The sequence below is a fragment of the Eubalaena glacialis genome, chromosome 5 (genome assembly GCF_028564815.1).
Source record: "Eubalaena glacialis isolate mEubGla1 chromosome 5, mEubGla1.1.hap2.+ XY, whole genome shotgun sequence".
In the NCBI taxonomy this organism is placed as follows: domain Eukaryota; kingdom Metazoa; phylum Chordata; class Mammalia; order Artiodactyla; family Balaenidae; genus Eubalaena; species Eubalaena glacialis.
Window position 1 is genome coordinate 53,408,307 of NC_083720.1, and position 23,212 is coordinate 53,431,518.

At 36.5% G+C, this 23,212-nt stretch overlaps 1 protein-coding gene across 3 annotated transcripts in view; it reads left to right on the top strand.

Annotated features, from left to right (window-relative positions):
• The window catches only part of LOC133092637 (recombining binding protein suppressor of hairless), a 118,922-nt gene that overhangs the window by 51,675 nt on the left and 44,035 nt on the right, over nucleotides 1-23,212 (top strand). For all 3 annotated transcript variants that reach the window (XM_061192144.1, XM_061192146.1, XM_061192145.1), the window contains exon 2: nucleotides 22,878-22,916. In XM_061192144.1, the coding sequence (XP_061048127.1) occupies nucleotides 22,878-22,916 (39 nt within the window). The remainder of the gene's footprint in view (nucleotides 1-22,877; nucleotides 22,917-23,212) is intronic.

Consider the following 23,212-nt stretch of genomic DNA (forward strand, 5'->3'; position numbering starts at 1 on the left):
AAAAGTTACGGCCTAAAAAATCCCCTGTGCATCTTCAGTTTATTATGGAAACAGGTTGGCATTTTCTTCATTACTGGGATACTTACAATTCTTTAAAGTCTCTAGATTTGGCTAATTCCTAGAGCTGTTAACACAGTCAGATTTTCTTGGTTTATTTAAATGTGGCATCGTTCTGTATTCTCTAGTTGGATTACAACAGCGTTTCATCCTTGAGAATCAGCAGTTTTGGTTTGCTGAGAAATAGTTTACAGGTTAAGAAGTGATTTTTCTGAAACATTTAAATAAATTTTCATATGATAGGTGGTTTGTTTAATGGAAAAAAGCAAATAGAAATTAATTTATAAGTGAATTGGGGAAAAAACAATTATTTTGCGAAGGCAAAGAAAAGTGGTTTAAAGACTAGACTATGGCTTCCTTATATATTTATATGTGATCTTCAACCTTAGTATGATCAGTGTGTAATCAGAAACAGGGGAAAGTCCTACCTTGTGACTTTTTGAGCTTCAGTTTTCCCTTCTAAGTTTGAAATAATGCCTATCAGAATTGTTAATGAGAGTTAAATGAGAGCATATATAAGCAGATATATTCTGTTTGTTTTTATGTGCTTGTCTGTTTTACTGCATGAGGCCCGTTTAGGATCCTATGGATATAAAAGTTGTAATAAGAGCTTCATCTAACCTTATGGAATCAGGGAGTGGAGATATAGAAGATAATTTGGGAATGCAGCTGATAGCATTTGTCAATGAATTGCTTGTGATGGAAGGCAAGAATGAGGGGAAGAGGTCAATAATACTAGTACTGTAGAGAAGAGAGACCACCATGTCTTTAGGGAACATGCATGTGTAGAAGTTGGTAAGAAAGGAATGTTAAGAATTAGCTGCTGCAATGGAGCAGCTCATCTTTAAAGAAAAACTGTGCCCTCCTATTTTCTAGTTAGACAACGCATGTTAGGGCAGTTGACTAGCCAGTTAACTAGAAAATTTGTAACACAACAGCTTTGCGGTTTGCATAATTTGAATTTATAGCACAGCAAAATAACCAAGTAAATATATAGCATGAATGTCCCGAACTGTGACAGTTAAGTCTACACCTGCTAAGGGTATAGACTTGTTTTCCTCATTGCTGCTATCAAATCCCAAGGCTTTTGCCTCCTGTTCTAGTGTTTTACTACTATAATTTACTCATGGTCTATACTTTCAGTCACTTTATGGTGATTCTCAATTCAGAATCTTTCTTTTGCCTGTGCCGAGCCAAGGCTCCTCAGATGGTTGTTGAAGTATTAGGCTGCCTGTTGTACCACCCAAGGCAAAGCAGTATGCTGTCAGATTTTGTACCATCAACCTCTGTGCCCGTGTTGTGTATTCCCCTTGAGGAGCCCCATGGCCTCCTTGTGAGGCTTGCGTGAGCAGATGCTAGCTGCTGGGCCTGTCTGTGGTCCTAGCAGTGTATGAAAGCACGACAGGTTAATGGCTCAGATAAGGTTTGGCAGAAAAGCCATTCTTTAAGCTTTGAATTGTGGTTAAGACCACTTCTTCAGAGTGGTTTTTGGCTTTACCACAAATGTAGGTTTGATCGTTATAACATGACGTGATAACAGAAAGTTAAGTTACGGTTCAAAAGAAATGTATTGTTTTGGGTATAAACACTCAAGCAGAAAGGCATTTCCTTATTCATGCAGTGGTGTTATAAAAAACGTTCTGGAAATCTTTTCTTCCCTATTCTGAATATACGAATTTTGACCATCTTATTATTTTTGTTTATTGAATAGTCTCCCTTCACTGTCCTATTTTGCATGTTTTAAAATGATAATTGCCATCTTTTATTTTTTTCCCTTAGGGACAGGCTGCTTTGAAAAGGTTTAACTCCTTGTAAACCTGAATCGTAGCCTTTCCTTTATGAATTAGACCTTATTTTGGCTACACATCCATAAATGTTCTGGTCTGTGTTATTTAAAAGGGAAATAAAAGGCAGATGCACTGCAGAATTCAAATACTTTAGAATACCAAACTGTATCCTAGAGGTTTGGCTGTTTAAGAAATTGGCCAAAAAATGGTTTGATAGAGGTTGGGCTGGTACCGTCTTTATAATTTTTAGAAAATTGAAGATGTCTATGTATTCTTGGTCCTTTTCAACTCAGAAAAAAATGTACTTTGTGAAATTATGATTAATAGTGTAGACACTATCACGTGAACAATATAACATACTGTCTGTGCAGGGAATATGAAAGAGTAATCATCAAAAATTTGACATACAGATATGTGTGAACATGCGTGTCTGTTTATGCAATAGCTAAGGTATGGCTCCCACAGCAGATGTCTTTAGATTTCCTGAATTTTATGCATTTATAGCTTTAGAAAAGATTTTTTCACTTTCTAGTAATCAAAGAAAAAATTATCCTTTACACTTATAAAATTTAGTCAGTAGCGGAAGTATTGGGAGCGTAATGAAAGAAGGTTTCCTTTCAGGTTTTTTGTTGACCCCTCACTGAAGCAAAACAGGTCTATACTATAGCATAGAAACTTTTAGGGTCAGTTAGTACATTTTACAATCTTTTCATAATTTTTATATTCATACCTCTTCATATGTTAGTATCCAGAATTGAACTGTAATTAAATTCTATCTTACTGCAGAGTATATGGAAAATCATGGACATTATACTCTAGTTACATTTTTGTTTGAATTTTATTTTATTCTTTTATACAGTAGGTTCTTATTAGTCATCCATTTTATACACATCAGTGTATACATGTTAATCCCAATCTCCCAGTTCATCACACCACCCCCCTCACCCCCCACTGCTTTCCCCCCTTGGTGTCCATACGTTTGTTCTTTACATCTGTGTTTCTATTTCTGCCCTGCAAACTGGTTCATCTGTACCATTTTTCTAGCTTCCACATATATGCGTTAATATACGATATTTTTCTTTTCCCGACTTACTTCACTCTGTATGACAGTCTCTAGATTCATCCAGGTCTCTACAAATGACCCAATTTCGTTCCTTTTTATGGCTGAGTAATATTCCATTGTATATATGTACCACATCTTCTTTATCCATTCGTCTGTCGATGGGCATTTAGGTTGCTTCCATGACCTGGCTATTGTAAATAGCGCTGCAGTGAACATTGGGGTGCATGTGTCTTTTGTTTTTTTTTTGCATGTGTCTTTTTGAATTATGGTTTTCTCTGGGTATATGCCCAGTAGTGGGATTGCTGGGTCATATGGTAATTCTATTTTTAGTTTTTTAAGGAACTTCCATACTGTTCTCCATAGTGGCTATATCAATTTACATTTCCACCAACAGTGCAAGAGGGTTCCCTTTTCTCCACACCCTCTCCAGCATTTGTTGTTTGTAGATTTTCTGATGATGCCCATTCTAACTGGTGTGAGGTGATACCTCATTGTAGTTTTGATTTGTATTTCTCTAATAATTAGTGATGTTGAGCAGCTTTTCATGTGCTTCTTGGCCATCTGTATGTCCTCTTTGGAGAAATGTCTGTTTAGGTTTTCTGCCCATTTTTTGATTGGGTTGTTTGTTTTTTTAATATTGAGCTGCATGAGCTGTTTATATATTTTGGAGATTAACCCTTTGTCTGTTGATTCGTTTGCAAATATTTTCTCCCATTCTGAGGGTTGTCTTTTCATCTTGTTTGTAGTTTCCTTTGCTTTGCAAAAGCTTTTAAGTTTCATTAGGTCCCATTTGTTTATTTTTGTTTGTATTTCCATTACTCTAGGAGGTGGATCAAAGAAGATCTTGCTGTTACTTATGTCAAAGTGTGTTCTTCCTATGTTTTCCTCTAAGAGTTTTATAGTGTCTGGTCTTACATTTAGGTCTCTAATCCATTTTGAGTTTATTTTTGTGTACGGTGTTAGGGAGTGTTCTAATTTCATTCTTTTACATGTAGCTGTCCAGTTTTCCCAGCACCACTTATTGAAGAGACTGTCTTTTCTCCATTGTATATCCTTGCCTCCTTTGTCATAGATCAGTTGACCATAGGTGCGTGGGTTTATCTCTGGGCTTTCTATCCTGTTCCATTGATCTATATTTCTGTTTTTGTGGCAGAACCATAGTGTCTTGATTACTGTAGCTTTGTAGTATAGTCTGGTGTCAGGGAGTCTGATTCCTCCAGCTCCGTTTTTTTCCGTCAAGACTGCTTTGGCTATTCGGGGTCTTTTGTGTCTCCATACAAATTTTAAGATTTTTTGTTCTAGTCCTGTAAAAAATGCCATTGGTAATTTGATAGGGATTGCATTGAATCTGTAGATTGCTTTTGGTAGTATAGTCATTTTCACAATATTGATTCTTCCAATCCAAGAACATGGTATATCTCTCCAACTGTTGGTATCATCTTTAATTTCTTTCAACAGTATCTTATAGTTTTCTGCCTACAGGTCTTTTGCCTCCCTAGGTAGGTTTATTCCTAGGTATTTTATTCTTTTTGTTGCAATGGTAAATGCGAGTGTTTCCTTACTTTCTCTTTCAGATTTTTCATCAGTAGTGTATAGGAATGCAAGAGATTTCTGTGCATTAATTTTGTATCCTGCAACTTTACCAAATTCATTGATTAGTTCTAGTAGTTTTCTGGTGGCATCTTTAGGATTCTGTATGTGTAGTATCATGTCACCTGCAAACAGTGACCATTTTACTTCTCCTTTTCCAATTGTATTCCTTTTATTTTGTTTTCTTCTCTGATTGCCATGGCTAGGACTTCCAAAACTATGTTGAATAATAGTGGCGAGAGTGGACGTCCTTGTCTTGTTCCTGATCTTAGAGGAAATGCTTTCAGTTTTTCACCATTGAGAAAGATGTTTGCTGTGGGTTTGTCATATATGACCTTTATTATGTTGAGGTAGATTCCCTCTATGCCCACTTTCTGGACAGTTTTTATCATAAATGGGTGTTGAATTTTGTCAAAAGCTTTTTCTGCATCTGTTGAGATGATCATATGGTTTTTCTTCTTCAGTTTGTTAATATGGTGTATCACATTGATTGATTTGCGTATACTGAAGAATCCTTGCATCCCTGGGATAAATCCCACTTGATCATGGTGTATGATCCTTTTAATGTGTTGTTGGATTCTGTTTGCTAGTATTTTGTTGAGGATTTTTGCATCTATATTCATCAGTGATATTGGTCTGTAATTTTCTTTTTTTTGTAGTATCTTTGTCTGGTTTTGGTATCAGGGTGATGGTGGCCTCATAGAATGGGTTTGGGAGTTTTCCTTCCTCTGCAATTGTTTGGAAGAGTTTGAGAAGGTTGGGTGTTAGCTCTTCTCTAAATGTTTGATAGAATTTGCCTGTGAAGCCATCTGGTCCTGGACTTTTGTTTGTTGGAAGATTTTTAATCACAGTTTCAATTTCATTACTTGTGATTGGTCTGTTCATATTTTCTGTTTCTTCCTGGTTCAGTCTTGGAAGGTTATACCTTTCTAAGAACTTGTCCATTTCTTCCAGGTTGTCCATTTTATTGGCATATAGTTGTTTGTAGTAGTTTCTTATGATGCTTTGTATTTCTGCAGTGTCCGTTGTAACTTCTCCTTTTTCATTTCTAATTTTATTGATTTGAGTCCTCTCCCTCTTTTTCTTGATGAGTCTGGCTAATGGTTTATCAATTTTGTTTATCTTCTCAACCAGTTTTTAGTTTTATTGATCTTTGCTATTGTTTTCTTTGTTTCTATTTCATTTATTTCTGCTCTGATCTTTATGATTTCTTTCCTTCTACTAACTTTGGGTTTTGTTTGTTCTTCTTTTTCTAGTTCCTTTAAGTGTAACGTTAGATTGTTTATTTGAGATTTTTCTTGTTTCTTGAGGTAGGCTTGTATAGCTATAAGCTTCCCTCTTAGAACTGCTTTTGCTGCATCCCACAGGTTTTGGATCGTCGTGTTTTCATTGTCATTTGTCTCTAAGTATTTTTTGATTTCCTCTTGGATTTCTTCAGTGATCTCTTGGTTATTTAGTAACGTATTGTTTAGCCTCCTTGTGTTTGTGCTTTTTACATTTTTTTCCCCCTGTAATTGATTTCTAATCTCATAGCGTTGTGGTCAGAAAAGATGCTTGATATGATTTCAGTTTTCTTAAATTTACTGAGGCTTGATTTGTGACCCAAGACGTGATCTATCCTGGAGAATGTTCCGTGCGCACTTGAGAAGAAAGTGTAATCTGCAGTTTTTGGATGGAATGTCCTATAAATATCAATTAAATCTATCTGGTCTATTGTTGCATTTAAAGCTTGTGTTTCCTTATTAATTTTCTGTTTGGATGATCTGTCCATTGGTGTAAGTGAGGTGTTAAAGTCCCCCACTATTGTGTTACTGTCGATTCCCTCTTTTAGAGCTGTTAGCAGTTGCCTTATGTGTTGAGGTGCTCCTATGTTGGGTGCATATATATTTATAATTGTTATATCTTCTTCTTGGATTGATCCCTTGATCATTGTGTAGTGTCCTTCCTTGTCTCTTGTAACACTCTTTATTTTAAAGTCTATTTTATCTGATATGAGTATTGCTACTCCAGCTTTCTTTTGTTTTCTTTTTGCATGGAATATATTTTTCCATCCCCTCACTTTCAGTCTGAATGTGTCCCTAGGTCTGAAGTGTGTCTCTTGTAGACAGCATATATATGGGTCTTGTTTTTGTATCCATTCAGCGAGCCTGTGTCTTTTGGTTGGAGCATTTAATCCATTCACGTTTAAGGTAATTATTGATGTGTATGTTCCTATTACCATTTTCTTAATTGTTTTGGGTTTGTTTTTATAGGTCCTTTTCTTCTCTTGTGTTTCCCACTTAGAGAAGTTCCTTTAGCATTTGTTGTAGAGCTGGTTTGATGATGCTGAATTCTCTTAGCTTTTGCTTGTCTTTAAAGCTTTTGATTTCTCCATCGAATCTGAATGAAATCTTTGCTGGGTAGAATAATCTTGGTTGTAGGCTCTTCCCTTTCATCACTTTAAGTGTATCATGCCACTCCCTTCTGGCTTGTAGATTTTCTGCTGAGAAATCAGCTGTTGACCTTACGGGAGTTCCCTTGTATTTTATTTGTCATTTTTCCCTTGCTGCTTTCAATAATTTTTCTTTGTCTTTAATTTTTGCTAATTTGATTACTATGTGTCTCGGCGTGTTTCTCCTTGGGTTTATCCTGTATGGAACTCTCTGCACTTCCTGGACTTGGGTGGCTATTTCCTTTCCCATGTTAGGGAAGTTTTCAACTATAATCTCTTCAAATATTTTCTCTGGTCCTTTCTCTCTCTCTTCTCCTTCTGGTACCCCTGTAATGTGAATGTTGTGTTTAATGTTGTCCCAGAGGTCTCTTAGGCTGTCTTCATTTCTTTTCATTCTTTTTTCTTTATTTTGTTCTGCAGCAGTGAATTCCACCATTCTGCCTTCCAGGTCACTTATCCGTTCTTTTGCCTCAGTTATTCTGCTATTGATTTCTTGTAGTGTATTTTTCATTTCAGTTATTGTGTTGTTCATCTCTGTTTGTTCTTTAATTCTTCTAGGTCTTTGTTAAACATTTCTTGCATCTTCTGGATCTTTGCCTCCATTCTTTTTCTGAGGTCCTGGATCATCTTCACTATCATTATTCTGAATTCTCTTTCTGGAAGATTGCCTATCTCCACTTCATTTAGTTGTTTTTCTGGGGTTTTATCTTGTTCCTTCATCTGGTACATAGCCCTCTGCCTTTTCATCTTGTCTATCTTTCTGTGAATGTGGTTTTTGTTCCACAGGCTGCAGGATTGTAGTTCTTCTTGCTTCTGCTGTCTGCCCTGTGGTGGATGAGGCTATCTCTCTAGTTACGTTTTAAACCAAATTTAACATTGTGTCAATTTGGGCAAGGTAGTTTCTAAGCTGATCTGTGTAATGAGGATAATAGCACCTACTTCAATAAGGTTGACGTGTGTGTGTGAAGTGAGGTATGCATGCACAGTGCATAGCCTGATGCTGCTGTTGTAGTGTATTCTGTATGCATAGGGACCATGTTTCTTATTTGCTGTTGTACGTTCCAAGTGTCTACTACAGTGCCTAACATACAATAGGCACTTTAAAATTTGTTAAATGTTAATGAAAGAGCAAAGGAGTGAGACTGTAGGAAAACAATTAATTATGCCACTTTCTCTGACCTTCTCCTTCATCTTGGTTTTAGTTGAGGGAGGCATAGGAAGCCAGTTTAAAAATTAACAGTAGGAAGATTCTAATCCTAGTACACATTCAGCCTTTTTCTGTGACACTGAATAATTAGTGATTTTTTTTAAAAAATGCATACTCTGGAATAGATTTGCCCCAACAGAGGACCATAGTTGATCCTGATTTTTTGCCTACTAATTAGGAGAGGAGATTGTAAATTCTGATCTGCAGTTTGGATGGAGAGAAGAAGACCAATTTTGTCAGGACTTATACCCTTATACTAACCTTTCTTGATATGAAATACATACCTTCTGGAATGGTATAGCCAAGGACTAGAAATCACCGGCTTCTAAATTTTGATGTTAAAATAAAATTCGAAGACAATAGGAATAAAGTCTAGGAAAGAACTTTTTTTCAAAACCATCCATTCATTCAAGAAACTTAGATATTTATATATCTAGAAATGTATTTATCAATTAAAGTAATATACCTACAGAAAAGCAAAGCACACAAATCATAAATGTACAATAAAGTAAATTTTCACAAAGTGAATATACATGGGTGACCATCGCACAGATGAAGTTACAGAATATTACTAGCTCTTCAGGGACCCTTCTTATAGCTCCTCCTAGTGTCTGTACCTTCCTCTCAAAGGTAACCTGTATTCTTGTGAGCACAGTAGATTTAGTTTTGCTTTTTTTTTTTTTGAATTTCATATAAATAGAATCATACAATTTTTGTACCTTTTTGAGCCTGACTTCTTTTTCTAGTAATCAACATTATTGCATATGTAATGATAATTTGTTCACTTTCATTCCTGAATAGCACTCTATTGTATGATTATTCTATAATTTATTTGATCCTTTGACAGTGGTCATTTGAGTTTCTGATTGGGGTTATTATGTCTGATGATGCTGTGGACATTGTTGTAGATGTCTTTTGGTACCCATGTATACACATTTGTGGGGGTATAGCATTCTTACTACTTTTGAACATGTGCAGTAATAATCTCAAGTCAACAAGCATGTATTTTAAACTGTTGTCAATGGTTTATCAGTATCACTATATTCTCAGGTGTACTTTCATTAAGGAAAAGTCTTGGGCCTTCACGTACCACCTAATTGCATGATGTTGCTTCTGAGGCTATTCCATTCCACAGGCTGAATCAGTTAATTTAGAGAGAGGTCCACTGGACCTAACTTTTACAGGGAAATATTTTTTTCTACTCATATTTTCCTTGTGATGGGAGCTAAGTAGTACAATTCTGGTCTCTCTCTACCAAGTTTAATCCTTTGATTCCTCAACAGTTACTTGGAAATTTTTATTTATAGGGTGTTAGGAATCAATATAGAGCCCAGCTTTAAAATTGCAAAGTCTTTTGGCTTAGTAGCTCTCTTTTTTAACTGAAAATCACCTATTTTTCCATAGGTTGTTAATTCCATGGGGGCAAGAACTTACTTTGAGAGGCCTCCTGAAATGTAACTTATTCATCTTCCTCATATCCTTCCCCACTAAAAATCTCTTTGGCCCTCTCTGCTATAGTCAAGCTTCCCTACCAGAAACCATTGATGGTCACTTCTTGGGGATCTGATCTCTCAGTGCCAAACACCTGTCCTGAACAGTGGTTAGCATATAGGTAACTGGACCCCTTCCTAGATAAATGAACTACACACTAAATGTTGCATACATTTTCAAGAATAGGACCCAAGGAGAACAGGTGAAGACATCCTATTATGGATAGTTATAATCTATGGCTTTCTAAATTTCATTTTAGATAAGGGGATAAGGGGGGGAAAAGTCCCATTTACTTTTATTGGCTTTTTTTTTTCTTTCTTCTTTTTTTTTTAAAGTCTCACTAGGATTGGAAAGAGCATTTCAAAAGATGAGAGAAAATTAATAACTTCTGATTAATATCAGATTTCTTTCTTCCTGCAAAGAATTTTCAAATGACCTCAGAGAACTGACAACCTTAACATCTTTGGCAGAAGTTTTGTGGAGAAAAAAGATCTTCACTGCTTATAATTTGAGGTGGGGGTGAGAAGTAATGGGGGGTGCAATGGCAAAAACTGTGTGATTTCATCTCATGTACAAGCTGCTTTCCATGATCACTTGGCATTTTCCATGGGAGATGTTCAGCCCCAAACAGTCTTTGATGGATTGTTTGCATGCTTTCTGGGCTGCCCTACCTTGGGAAGTGTAGATTCTAGGACAGATTTCTCTCTTTCCTTTTGTATCTTTGCCTTGATGGTAGTAGGAACCATTTTTATATATATACATATACTTCTCATGTTTTTCTTTTGTTTGTTGTGGCACCCACTTGTTTGTTTTTTCTAAGTTACTGGGCAGCTGCCGCCACCTAACCTGGCGGTAACATAGGATACCCCTCAAAGCTGAGCTATTATCCCTCACTAAGCCATAGTTTAAGCAAAACTAAATGTACTACTTGAGGGGTAGAATATATATAAAACATAAAATTTACCATTTTAAACATTTTTAAGTGTACAGCTCAGTTGCATTAAGTACATTCATATTATTGCACAACCACCATCACCATCCATCTCCAAAACTTTTTCATCTTCCCAAACTGTACCCATTAGACAATAACTCTCCATGCTTACCCTCACCCCTGGCATCAGTCCCTGGAAACCACCATTCTACTGAATTTGAATACTCCAGGTCCCTCATATAAGTGGAATCATAGGATATTTGTCCTTTTGTGTCTGTCTTATTTTATTTAGCACAATGTATTCAAGGTTCATCCATGTTGTATGTAGCATATGTCAGAATTTTTTTTAAGGTGGAATAATATTTAATTGTATGTGGATACCACATCTATCCATCCATCGGTGGGCATTTGGGTTATTTCCACCTTTTGCCTATTGTGAATAATGCTGCTCTGAACATTGGTGTACAAGTATCTATTTGAAGTTCTGCTTTTAATTCTTTTGGGTATATACCCAGAAGTGGAATTGGTAGATCATGTAGTAATTGTACATTTAATTTTGGAGATATTGCCATACTGTTTTCCACAGTGGCTGCACCATTTTATATTTCCACCAGCAACATACAAGGGTTCAAATTTTCCCACATCCTCACCAACACTTGTTATTTTTTGTTTTTTTTTGATACTAGGCATCCTGATGGGTGTGAAGTGGTATCATTACGGTTTTGATTTGCATTTCCCTAATGATTAGTAACGTTGAGCTTCTTTTATGTGCTTATTGGCTGTTTGTATATCTTCTTGGAGATACATATCTTCTTATCTCTTCAAGTCCTTTGCCTGTTTGTAAATCAGGTGTTTTATTGTTGAGTTATAGTTCTTTATGTATTCTGGATATTAATCTCTTTGTGAGATGTATGATTAATTATATATATTTTAAAGCAATATAAATATGTATTTGTTTTGAAGCGCCTATTTCAGTTTTACCATATTTGTTAGGGTAAATATTCAGTAATCCACTCTTGAAGCAGTAGTGGTGTTTTGTCCATATTTGTTAGGGCAAATATTCAGTAATCCACTCCTGAAGCTGTAGTGGTGTTTTGTCTAGTGCTTACTCAGTGCCTAGAACTCTTTTTGGTGCTGTACACTTAGGAACTTTTTAAATTCTTGCAAGAATCCTATATGGACATATTTCATCTGTGTTTTCAGTTGAGAAAAAAGAGACACAGAGAGTTTAAGTAACTTCCACTAGTTTGCTTTAAAGGTGGAATATGAGCTTAAACAATCTAGCTCCTGAGTCCGTGACCTTACCACAGTATGCGGCTACCTCTCCCATGACTTGCATTGGTGACAAACTGTGTGTGTGCTCTCATCAGATGACACTTTTCACCTCTTAAACATTGTCTTAAAAGGCAGTGCATAAGATCAAGTGAGGTGTCTGAAGAAGTTCTTAGCAAAAATTAAACAGACGGTTAAGATTGGAACCTCTTTAAAATTCTTTAAGTTGCATTATGTTTTCCTTTTTTGGAAGTATGTTTTCCATAAAGGTGTGTTCTTTATTTGCGTCTGGCATACTTTTTTCTAAAATGTTTCCCCTAGTGAAATTTGCTTACTGAGACCATTTTGGGGGTAAATTTTTTTTTTTTTAACATCTTTATTGGAGTATAATAGCTTTACAATGGTGTGTTAGTTTCTGCTTTATAACCAAGTGAATCAGTTATACATGTACATATGTCCCCATGGGGGTAAATTTTTAACCTACATGTTTTTCTCTGTTTTTATTTTAAGCCACTTGTATTCTAGACTTGGTGTATGAGTGGCTTTAATTGATGTCTAGAGACTGAAATTTTATTTTGCTGTTTACCTAAGCCACACTTAATTAGTAATGAGTAAAACATCTGTCAAATTGTATAATACATTCTAGAGCAAAATGGAATTTTTGCTGCTGCCCACCATTATCATTAATACTGGGCATGGGGGGGGTGTATGTATTTGTGTGTTGTTTTATATATGCACTTGGGGAAAGGGGATGAAAATGTAGATCTCATTTCCTCATTCAAAATTAATGTTACTGGGAATTCCCTGGTGATCCAGTGGTAAGGACTCCTTGCTTCCACTGCAGGGGGCACAGGTTCGATCCTTGGTCGGGGAACTAAGATCCCGCATGCTGCATGGCATGGCGGGGGGTGGGGGGAGAAAAAGATTAATGCTACTAATTGGATAGCTTTTTTTCCCCTTTTCTTTCTCTCCTTGTGTGTGTGTGTGGGGGGGGGGGCACGACTGGGAGGTGCTATGTGTAACCAGCAATCTATTCCTAATTGTACACATGGATTTAAAAATTTTTTTGTTAATAGAAATGATGCTTTTTTAAAAATAAATTTATTTATTTTATTTATTTTTGGCTGCTTTGGGTCTTCATTGCTGCGCACAGGCTTTCTCTAGTTGCGGTGAGCGGGGGCTACTCTTTGTTGTGGTGCAGGGGCTTCTCCTTGCGGTGGCTTCTCTTGTTGAGGAGCATGGGCTCTAGGAGCGCGGGCTTCAGTAGTTGTGGCATGTGGGCTCAGTAGTTGTGGCTCGCGGGCTCTAGAGTGCAGGCTCAGTAGTTGTGGCGCATGGGCTTATTTGCTCCGCAGCATGTGGGATCTTCCCAGACCAGGGCTCGAACCCATGTCCCCTGCATTGGCAGGCGGATTCTTAACCACTGCACCACCAGGGCAGCCACAAATGATGTTTTATTGTATATCTTCATATACAAATTTTTGCATAGTCACAGTTGTGTACCTATATAATAAATTTCCAGTATAGAAATGGCTAGGAATTCAAAGAAATGCACATCTTGAATTATAATAGACACTGCCAAATGCCTTCCAAAAAGATTGCACAAATTTAAACTCCCAACAGTGCGTGAGAATTCCTGTTTCTCTACTTGTACGTCAACGATGGGTATTATCAAACTTTAAATCTACAGCAACGATTCTTTTTTTTCAATATAAATTTACTTATTTATTTCTTTTTGGCTGTGTTGGGTCTTCGTTGCTGCGCGTGGGCTTTCTCTAGTTGCGGTGAGCGGGGGCTACTCTTCGTTGCAGTGTGCGGGCTTCTCACTGTGGTGGCTTCTCTTGTTGCGGAGCATAGGCTCTAGGCGCGTGGGCTTCAGTAGTTGTGGCTGGCACGTGGGCTCAGTAGTTGTGGCGCATGGCCTTAGTTGCTCCACGGCATGTGGGATCTTCCCAGACCAGAGATCGAACCCGTGTCCCCTGCATGGGCAGGCGGACTCTTAACCACTGCGCCACCAGGGAAGTCCCAACAATTCTTAAATGATTGTCGTAAGAACATAAGAGCTATGCCAGGAAACTGGCCATAGAGTGTCTTATGTGTCGCCTCCATTGAATGTTTTTTGATAGGTTTGTCACCACCAGGTTCTGTGGCAGTTAGGGTCAGGCCAGCAACTTGATCAGGAGATTAGTGCTTCTCTGATTGTGGCCTTTTTTGTTTTGATATAATTTCAATTTACAGAAGAATTGCAAGAATATTACAAAGAAGTTCAGCCAGATACTTCAGTCATTAAGATTTTACCACATTTGCATTATCCTTCTGTGTATCTATACACACACGTGCACACGCACGCACACACACACACACATATATATATATATATACTTATTTTCCCTGAACCCTTTGAAGGTAATTAGGCATCATGCCCTTTTCTCCTTAAACACTACAGTGAGTGTTTCTACAAAATAAGGACATTCTCTTATTGAACCCCTGTACAGCTGTCAAAACCAGAAATTAAAATTGATATCCTATTTTCTAATCTACCATTTTATGCAGATTTTGTTAGTTGTCTAAATAATGTCCTTTTATAGCAGAGTAAATTCTGGATAGTCTTGTTGTATTCAGTGATCATGTATCTTTAGTCCCTTCTAATCTGGGCCAGTTTCTCAGTTTTTTGCTTGTTTTTCACAACCTTGATGCTCTTAAAAGTATAGTCCACTTATTTTGTTGACGGTTCCACAATTTAGGTATGTTATGTTTCCTCATGTTTTAGATTCAAGTTCTGTGTTTTTTTGTCAGTGATATCACAGAAGTGATATTGTGCTCTTATGCATCATGTTAGGAGGCATTTGATGTCAATTTGTCCTATTCAGTCTCTTGACATGAAATTGGAGTAGTTTGCTCAGTGTCTCATTGCTCCCTCTTGTTGAGCCATAGGTTTTGAGACATATACTTTTCATATAAGATCTTTATATGTGATGTTAATGGATGCCAGTGTTCTCATAACTCAGTTGTGCTAACTGGGTGGTGAGGCTTATGGCTGTTGCAGATTTAATTGGGGGAAATCCCTCCTCAGGTATGGATTTTAGGAAAGACATCTTTACCCTAACCTGGTAATAATAATATTGGAGATACCTAAAAAGCCAGATGCTGAGAATAGCTGGAAATGATGGTCCCAGTCACTCATTCTTTGTATCTTTCCACTCTTCCTGCTTCTTTACACAAACTGCTGACAGACTGTTACAAAGTTAAGTTTGTTGCTGTTGTTGTTTTAATTGAAAAAGAAAAGGTAGAATAAAGGGACTTTAAAAATTAAGGAAGCAGTGCTTTTCAAATGTTCTACCCAGTATACTAGTAAGAAGGGGAGCGTTTTTCTCCACCTGATGGGGTCAACTGCAAGTGTGGCATGTCTTTGAAGTCTACCCCATAGGATATTTGTTCTAATAGAAACATGCTTAATAAATGTGATGGTTCCGGAGACTACATCATGCCTTGATTGTCTTTGTTACAGTATCCAAGACCACTAGTTACACCCTGACAGGTTTTGAGCATTATTGCCATTAAATATGGTTCTTAAAGTAAGAGTAGTTTCAAAGCTAGAAATTGAAATGCGACAAAGGGTGACATGTCTTGCTCGAAGTTATGTGACTTAATATGTAGGCTGTTCTCTGCCATAGGTATAGAATGAATAAGCTTTTAGAAGTAAAAATGTTACATATTTACTTTAAATATATTTTTTAGATTAGTCAAATATTAATCTTTTAAATCATATTCAATAAGTACAATATTTAAGTTGTTTCTTACATTTTTGTTTTTATAAACTATATAGATAACATTTTTGAACATATGCCATTGTCCATTTGTCTTAGTAGCATGTAAGTTCCATAAGGACATGGATTTTGTGTCTCTTTTGTTCACTGATGTATACCAAGTACCTATATTTGGTACATACTAGGTGAGTGAATGAATCTAGAGACAAAGACGGTATGTTATGTGTAGTCCTTTCTAATTAGCCTCTTCTATTTTTGTGAGTAAATTACTAAACAGCTTCCTAGTACCACTTGCTTTGTTTTCATATTATATTTTAGCATAGACTGTGGTGATAGTGTATATCACCTATTTGTTTCTTTCTCCTGGTGGAATGATCAGGTATGGATTCTTGAGTGTATGAATCAGGTTTCCTAATTTTCCCATCAGATGTTGTTTAATTTCAGTATCTTGAATCATGTTTCAAGAATTCTAGTACTTTTTTGAACTGTATACTGTTTACAGCAGATTTGGTGCAAAGTTTGGCTTAATTATGAGTTTGAATTGTTCATGCTTTCTTTTCTGCGTTTTTCCTGCAAATACCACACCAGTGTTTCTTGAGTTAATTTATTGTAATCTCGTTTCTGCATGAAGCAAAAAATTTGTGAAATACAAAAAAATAGAGGAAATTACTTTTAATTCTACACCCAAGGGCAGAATAGTTTCCCACACGACTTGAGCTTGCTTTTCCATCTAGCTCTATGTTTTTAAACTCAGAAGTTCTAATATCGTTACTAGACAGTAGTCTAGCAGTGTAATTACTAAGTTGTTCTATATTCAAAAAAGTTTTTTCTTATCCTTCCACACCCGCCTTTTGCTTTTTGACTTGGTTTTTCTCGTGTGAATCATCTGTTAGCTAGAAAAGGTGTTAAGACGGTGAAGTTTTGATATTATCATGTTTGTCTTCAATACATCTGGGGTCATATACTTCCTTAACAGATTGGTTAATATAGAAGGAAATGTATCTGTTGTGGGGAAAACAATATTACATCTTCACCATGAGCAAAAAAGAAGTGAAAGAAGTGTGTAAAGTGTATGCAGGTTTTTTACTATTTGAAAATTCTAATGGATTGGAGGATATGTGGGAACCTCAATACTATTTATAGGTAGGAAGTGCTATGTTTAGTGATTGATGGCAAAATTTAAAAAATCCTCACACTGCCAGGTATATGAAAATAGATTTAGCTATAATAATATTTTCCCTAGCTCGCTCTATTTTGAATAAAAGATCATTGTTATCTTAGAAAGGGAAAGCTAGTGAAGTTAAAGTAAAATGAGTTTGCTAGCCTAAAATTATACTTACAACATAGATACTTGGACAATGTAAGTTTTCTTGAGCCATAGTATTATATGAGCATTACTAAGTAATGATGGCTCATAGATTTTTTGTTTTTTTGTTTTTTTCAAATTTATGTTTGGCTGCGTTGGGTCTTTGTTGCTGCGCACGGGCTTTCTCTAGTTATGGTGAGCGGGGGCTACTCTTCGTTGTGGTGTGCGGGCTTCTCATTGCGGTGGCTTCTCTTGTTGCGGAGCACGGGCTCTAGGCACACGGGCTTCAGTAGTTGTGGCACGTGGGCTCAGTAGTTGGGGCTCGCGGGCTCTAGAGCATAGGCTCAGTAGTTGTGGCACACGGGCTTAGTTGCTCTGCGGCATGTGGGATCTTCCCGGACCAGGGCTGGAACCCGTGTCTCCTGCATTGGCAGGCGGATTCTTAACCACTGCGCCACCAGGGAAGTCTAGCACATAGATTTTTGTGTTTTGTTCACCAATCCCAATCTGAGGGAAAAGCATACATAATAGAAGAAGAAAAGGGTGTAATCACCTTTATATAAGCTAACCTTTGCTTGTTACTTAAAAAAAGTCCAGAATTACAACTTTTTTCTTTTAAATATATAGCAGGGTTGATTATCACATTTAATCAAAAGTATGCTTTATATAGTGTGCAAAAAATTTAAGAAACCTACTCATGCAAATGAGATATTGGCAACCTATAATATCAAAAAGATAAATTGGTTAACAATGATTCTTTGTTACAATGAGGAATTAAGTCAGTACTTCATAAAATCAAAGGTGTCCCTAGGGTACTTAAGGATTTAGATTTTTTTGTTTTTGCATTGTTAAATATACCATGCACCTATTATGAAAAGTGTCTTATGGAAGAGTGGTCTGAACTTGGTTGATCCAATTTATTTCTGGTTTTCAGTTGTCAACACGTCAATAGATATCTTGTTTTAAATATAGATTACAAGGGATTTCCCTGGTGGCTCAGTGGTTAAGAATCCGCCTGCCAATGCAGCGGACACGGGTTCAAGCCCTGGCCCGGGAAGATCCCATGTACCGCGGAGCAACTAAGCCGGTGCACCACAACTACTGAGCCTGTGCTCTAGAGCCCGCGAGTCACAACTACTGAAGCCCGTGCGCCTAGAGCCCGTGCTCCGCAACAAGAGAAGCCACCGCAATGAGAAGCCCGCGCACCACAACGAAGAGTAGCCCCCGCTCGCCGCAACTGGAGAAAGCCCGAGCGCAGCAACGAAGACCCAACACAGCCAAAGATAAATAAATAAATAAATAAATAAATTTTCAAAAAAATAGATTACAAGTAAAGATAAAAAATTTGTACCAGCCTGTCTCACCATTCCCTACTGCAAAAGGGAGGGATAGAACTTAATCTTTAAATCATAATCAGTCTCTGAGTAATTGTTAGCTGACTTGTCATTTCTGCTGAAAACTGGTTATTTTGATTGCATAATGTAAATACTACATCATGAATTTTCTTGAGTCACTCATGTTTAAAGATGGGCCTTCTTTCTGTAGTAGATAATTCCTGAAATTTTGTATATTCTATCGATACATCAGATTAGTAGAGGAAAATGGATCTTGATAAGTATGGGATGCATATAGTATCTTGGTATAACGACAGTTTTAAATGCGTAGACCTATGAATTTTATTGAATAATTAGAATTTAGTTCAATTGTGAGCTTCAGAATTATGCATTGTGAACCTACTAAACACTTTTATGAATTTTCTCAGAAACCTCATTTTCTTATCCTCCCCCCATTCTAATAGATACGGTAACCATTAGGTTTTCTTTTTTTAATTTTTTATTGGCGTATAGTTGATTTACAATGTTGTGTTAGTTTCAGGTGTACAGCAGAGTGAATCGGTTATACATATACATATATCCGCTCTTTTTTTGTTTTGTTTTGTTTTTAAGATTCTTTTCCCATGTAGGCCATTACAGAGTATTGAGTAGAGTTCCTTGTGCTATATAGCAGGTTCTTATTAGTTATCTATTTTATATATATATAGTAGTGTGTATATGTCAATCCCAATCTCCCAATTCATCCTTCCCCCCTTATCCCCTGGTAACCATAAGTTTGTTTTCTACATCTGTGACTCTACTTCTGTTTTGTAAATAAGTTAATTTGTACCCTTTTATTTTAGATTCCACATATAAGCTATATCATATGATATTTGCAGTAACCATTAGTTTTTAATGGGATAGATAGGAATGTGATAGCATATGCATTAAAGAGAGGATTGAGATTGCACACAATTGGAGATGCTTTATTATATACTGAAGAACCAGTTGAATCTTGTTAACGTTTATAAGCTTTCTAGCCTTAGGATAGCACCTAGATAGAACACTGCATCATTTTGAAATGCTGTTCAGGCTCAGCAGGCAAATTGCTGAGTTCTCTTGCTCATGTTTTCTATTGGGGCAGGAGTGATATTGCACAAGCATGCTATATGATTGTTGACTTCATCTAATGGGTAGCTCCAAAAAAGAATGTAGACACATATTTTAATCAACATTCAGTTGTTAATCTAATTTTGTAAGCATTTCAGAGCACCAAGAAACAAAATTTGCATTTGAATTTTGAGTGCAGTGGATCTCTTACTAGCCATGTAATAAACTTATGTTAAATTCTGTGTTAGATCCCAAAGGATGCTTGATGGTTGGAGTTATTAGCTAGTTCGAAGGGTTAGTGGCATCGTGATTCTCACTGAAAAGTTTTATTTCATTTGTTAACTGTGTCTCTCTCTAAAATTTTCACCATTTTAAGCCCTTAGCTAGATTCTGGCCACACCTAACTTTGCTTCTCTTTATAAAGTATAACTGCTCTTAAATACATATGTGAAGAAGTAATTTAAAGATTATCTTAAACTTCCTGGTTTTTGTAAAATATTCTAGTGAGGCAGTTTTATTTTAATCATATGCTGCAGTGGTACATTTAATCAATCTCAAAGGTTCAAAAAAAGTCTTTCCTGTGGAAAAAGATTCAGGAGTAGAGTTTTGCCTTTAACTCCATAATTGGAGTTCACATCATAGATTAGCCAATAGTTCAGTGTTTTAAAACCTACGGTCTTCAGCAGCCTTGCTGATATTACTACTAAATCATTGTGTTTAAAATTGAATATCCTATAGGATAAAATCAATGAGAATTACTTGTTATTAATTCTTCTGACAAAAACTTGGATTATTTGCTCATTTTTAGTGCTATTTCAATTAAAGTCACTTTTCAATATTTTAGAGTTAACTAAAATACCAAAATATTCAAAGTCACAGATGCCCATTGTTTATAAATGGAGTTCATAAACAATGTCATATAGCATTAAATTACTCAACAAAAGGAAGTACATGAGATTCTAAGACTTTTGTCATCAAAGTTAATAATTATGTAAAATACCACAAATATAGTAGAGAAATCTTAAGTCAAATTAGGCTTCACAAACCTATAACTGTGATTATGAACAAGTTACTTAAACTATTTATAACTGCAGTCTTTCTTTAAAAAGAAAACAAAATTCTATTGATCATTTTTCTTCAAGTGCTGTGTGCCTCCACCATGTCTTTCAGAAGACCTCATTTCTTATTTCAGAGGAAATAGGAGGTCATCACATAAGGATTAGTTTCTTCCTCTTATACTTATTTATCTTTATTAATATCACACTTAATATCTTTAGTTATTTTGGCTTAACCATTTATAACTAAAAAACAGTAATAATTACTAACATTTATTGGTCATTTACTGCATTCCAGACATTGTTCTATGTGTCTTCTATATGTTAATTAGCACATTTAATCCCTTTAGCAACTCCTTGAGGTCAGTACAACCACTGTGTCCTTTTTACAGATGAGGAAGGAAACTGAGGTGTAGAGAGTCAAATAATTTCAGGGCTGCACAGGAAGTAAATATTGGGTTGGCCAAAAGGTTCGTTCAGTTTTTTCCGTAAGATGGCTCTAGTAGCACTTAGTTGTCTGAAACTTCATTCGAGACAATTTTGTTAGATTGTATGTGACAGCTGTCATATCAGCATGCATTTAAAAAAAGACTTATCAAAATTGGTGAATTTTTGTTTAGCCATTTTAATATTGAAGATGGAAGAAAAACAACATTTTCAGCATATTATGCTTTATTATTTCAAGAAAGGCAAAAATGCAACTGAAATGCAAAAAAAGATTTGGGCAGTGTATGGAGAAGGTGCTGTGACTGATCGAACACGTCAAAAGTGGTTTGTGTAGTTTTCTGCTGGAGATTTCTTGCTTGACGATGCTCCACGGTTGGGTAGACCAGTTGAAGTTGATAGCAATCAAATCGAGACATTAACTGAGAACAATCAATGTTATACCACGCGGGAGACAGCAGACATACTCAAAATATATGACTCAAGCCCTGAAAATCGTTTGTACCAGCTTGATTATGTTAATCGCTTTCATGTTTGGGTTCCACATAACGCGATAAAAACCTTCTTGACTGTATTTCCGCATGCGATTCTCTACTGAAATGTAGTGAAAACGTTCTGCTTTTAAAACAAATTATGACAGGCGATGAAAAGTGGATACTGTACAATAATGTGGAACAGAAGAGATCATGGGGCAAGCGAAATGAACCACCACCAACCACACCAAAGGCCGGTCTTCATCCAAAGAAGGTGATGTCGTGTAATGGTGGGATTGGAAGAGAGTCCTCTGTTATGAGCTCCTTCTGGAAAACCAAACGATTAATTCCAACAAGTACTGCTCCCAATTAGACCAACTGATAGCAACACTGGACAAAAAGTGTCCAGAATTAGTCAATGGAAAACGCATAATCTTCCACCAGGATAACGCAAGGCTGCACGTTTCTCTGATGACCAGGCAAAAACTGTTACAGATTGGCTGGGAAGTTCTGATTCATTCGAGTATTCACCAGACATTGCACCTTTGGTTTTCCATTTATTTTGGTCTTTACAAAATTCTCTTAATGGAAAAAATTTCAATTCCCTGGAAGACTGTAAAAGGACCTGGAACAGTTCTTTGCTCGAAAAGATAAAAAGTTTTGGGAAGACGGAATTCCGAAGTTGCCTGAAAAATGGCAGAAGGTAGTAGAACAAAACGGTGAATATGTTCAATAAAGTTCTTGGTGAAAATGAAAAATGTGTCTTTTATTTCTACTTGAAAAACAAAGGTACTTTTTGGCCAACCCAATACCAAATCATAGATTTGAATTCAGCTAATCTCACTCTGAGTCTTTCTCTTAACCTGCATGGTGTATGTATTTCTAATTCCAACCTAAATTGTGCTTATCCTTGCTCATGCTTTTCTCTTTGCCCTCTCCCAAACAACTGAAATGCTTCTATGCTAGTACATTTAGCATATTTATTTTTGAAGGGCCATATGCTATAAACTAATTAAGTAGTCAACATCTAGGTTTAAATCTTAACTCTGTCTGTCACTTAATTTACTATGTGACATTGGGCACCTTGCTTTCTACATCTTTAAAATGGGCCAATATGTACCTTCCAGAATTATTTTATAATGATTGGAAAGGGTAAAAAAATGTATAACATAGTGCCTGGCACATGGTAAACACTTGTGAGCTCTACACCACCTCTTGGGCTGTGAGGATTTTTCTGAGTGCTCCAGATTATGTGAGACTGGGGCAGGGGGGTCTTTGGTTAGATGTTTTTTAGCAAGGTGTCTCTGGAAGGTACCTGTCATCCTCATCTAATCAGCATGGTACATGCTCAGAGTGGATGTGTCAGGCCTAGTTAGGGTGTGTTGTTTTGTTTAGGAATGGTTTTAAAGAATGTATTTTGTTATAACTGGGTATAGGTGTTTACTAGAGGATTTCTTTTTACACTAGACTTTAGTAGGGTTGAAGTATAAGTCATAAAGGAGATTTCATGGTGCCTAAAAAGCTTACTGTGGAGCGTGTCATACAGCCTATTTAATTTTTTTTTCTTATTTTTTCTCTAGAAAATTTGGTGAGCGGCCTCCACCTAAACGACTTACTAGGTAAGCATTATATTAGTCTTTCACCCAAACATTTCATAAAAGTGTTAGATCCTGTCATTTTGGAAACGATATTAGGTGTTCTTTACAAGAAGTTATTCACATAATGATATCTAGATCATAAGCGTATTTCCATCCTCCCTTCCCCACATCTCCCCTTTTTCTCCCTTCAAAAAACAGGGTAAGAGGATACAGTTCAAAGGGAAAAATGAAACCTTTCAAGAATTAATATTGAGTATTATATAGTTAATATAACAAGGGCTACAATGTAAAGATAGTTTCCTATATCTAGCTTCATT